This window comes from Nicotiana sylvestris, chromosome 3 (assembly GCF_000393655.2).
Source record: "Nicotiana sylvestris chromosome 3, ASM39365v2, whole genome shotgun sequence".
Classification (NCBI taxonomy): domain Eukaryota; kingdom Viridiplantae; phylum Streptophyta; class Magnoliopsida; order Solanales; family Solanaceae; genus Nicotiana; species Nicotiana sylvestris.
In genome coordinates this window covers 5,896,229-5,898,227 of record NC_091059.1, presented here as the reverse complement: position 1 = coordinate 5,898,227, position 1,999 = coordinate 5,896,229, and the positions used below count along the sequence as shown (strand labels likewise).

Sequence of the window (1,999 nt, the reverse complement as noted above, 5' to 3'; positions counted from 1 at the left end):
CTGGCTGCTTACCAGCTTAGAGATGTGGCTGGCGCTTGGTTTGAGATGTGGGAAAAGAGAGAGATGAAGATGATGGTCCACCTACTTGGGAAGAATTTGAAGAGGCCTTCATGGCTAACTTTATCCCAGAAGAGGATATAGCAGCTAAGGCTACAGAGTTCGAACAGCTCACGCAAGGGAATAAAAGTGTGCAAGAGTACTAGATGGAATTCATAAGGTTAGCTAAGCATGCTCCTCACATGGTTAAGACAGAAAAAGCAAAGATTCGCAGGTTTGTTGGCGGTTTGGTTTACCACATTAAGGATACGACATCAGCTGCAGCGGTAGGAATGATAGCTTTCTCATCTGTTGTGGGGTTTGCCAAGCACTTAGAAAAAGACAGACAACAAAGGAGAGAAGAGAAAGAGCATAACAAGAAATCCCGGACAACGGGCAGGTTTAATGGTACATCCAGCGGAGGCGGAAGGAATTCCTCTAATAAGGAGTCATTAGCACCAGCTCAGTTCAGTCATCAGTCAGGTGGTGGGTCTTCCTTCAGACGTACTCAGAGTAATGGAAATCAGTCTCGCCAGAATCAGAATTTTAGGACATCATCCTCACATAGCCAGAGTCATGCTGAGCAACATTCACACCAGCAAAGTATTTGTGGAACATGTAAGCGGCCACATTCAGGTCAGTACAAGCTCGGGTTTCATGGTTGCTACCATTGTGGAGACATTGGTCATATAAAGGCCAACTGCCCAAAGTTGCAACGTAAGTTCAGTGGTGGATCAACTCGTCCTTCTAGTTCCTCAGCTACTGTAGTTGCACCACCTCAGGCTCGTGGTTCTCATAATCAGTCCGGGCATGGAGCAGGCAGAGGTGCAGACCGAGTTACTCAGGGAGGGGGACAACCCCGTTTATTTGCTACACTTGATCGTCAGAGTGCAGAGGCATCTGCAGAAGTTATTACAGGTATACTTTTAGTCTGCTCACATAATGCTTATGCCATAATGGATCCAGGTTCAACATTTTCATATGTGACTCCATACTTTGCAATTAACCTCGGACTAGAACCTGAACAACTTAGTGAGCCATTCCTAGTATCTACTCCAGTTGGCGAGTCAGTGAAAGTCACCATAGTCTATAGAGGCTGTATAGTTTCAGTCCAAGGTCGCAACACCAAAGCTGATCTCATAGAGTTAGAAATGGTGGATTTTGATGTGATCATGGGTATGGATTGGTTGTCTTCCTGCTATGCCATGTTAGATTGTCATGCCAAGATAGTCAGGTTCTAATTTCCAAATGAAGAAGTTTTAGAGTGAAAGGGTAGTTCAGCATCGCTTGTAGGTAAGTTTATTTCTTATCTTAAGGCACAACGAATGATCGGTAAGGGGTGTCTCTCCTATTTGGCTCACATTATTAATCCAGAATCAGAACCACCAGCTCTACAGTCAGTGCCAATTGTTTAGATTCAGAAAGCCTCTCTGGCCGCGGTTCTGCCACGATCGCGGTAGAACCGCGGCAGGCCGCGTATTTTCTGAAAAGGCACCTTTCCAGACACCTCTTCTGATATTTGCCTATAAATTCTGAGGCAAGGCTGCATCTTCTTGACATGAAAAAAACTCCAGAACTTCTTTCTTTCTGAATATACTGCATTCTAATTCGCAGTCTCTCTCTCTCAAATTCGTAAGTGTGATTTTGCTCCGTTCTTTGAGTTCGCTGGTATCCTGCAGTTTGTATTGCCACTGTTGCAGGAAGGTTTATTCCGTTTTATCCTGGGAGGATTTAATCCATTACCTTGGCAACGTGTGAGGGGGTTAAAATTCCTTAAGGACACACAAGAAAAATTGTGGACTCGGAATATTTCTGATTCTTTATTATTTTATACATTTCTTTATTCTTCTAACAGTTTTCTAATTTTTGTTTTAACACAGTTACGCACACAGGAAATGGGCACGTTTTCTATTTTAAGTTTTAATGATTTCTATGACAGTAACAAAGTAATCTCCAATTAGGA

At 43.2% G+C, this 1,999-nt stretch overlaps 1 protein-coding gene across 1 annotated transcript; it reads left to right on the top strand.

The window, feature by feature from the left end:
* The first annotated feature begins 203 nt into the window (after positions 1-203).
* On the top strand, positions 204-1,277 carry LOC138886995 (uncharacterized). The gene has a single exon (XM_070168701.1). The coding sequence runs from the start codon at positions 204-206 to the stop codon at positions 1,275-1,277; it is 1,074 nt and encodes a 357-aa protein (XP_070024802.1).
* The last annotated feature ends 722 nt before the right edge of the window (positions 1,278-1,999 follow it).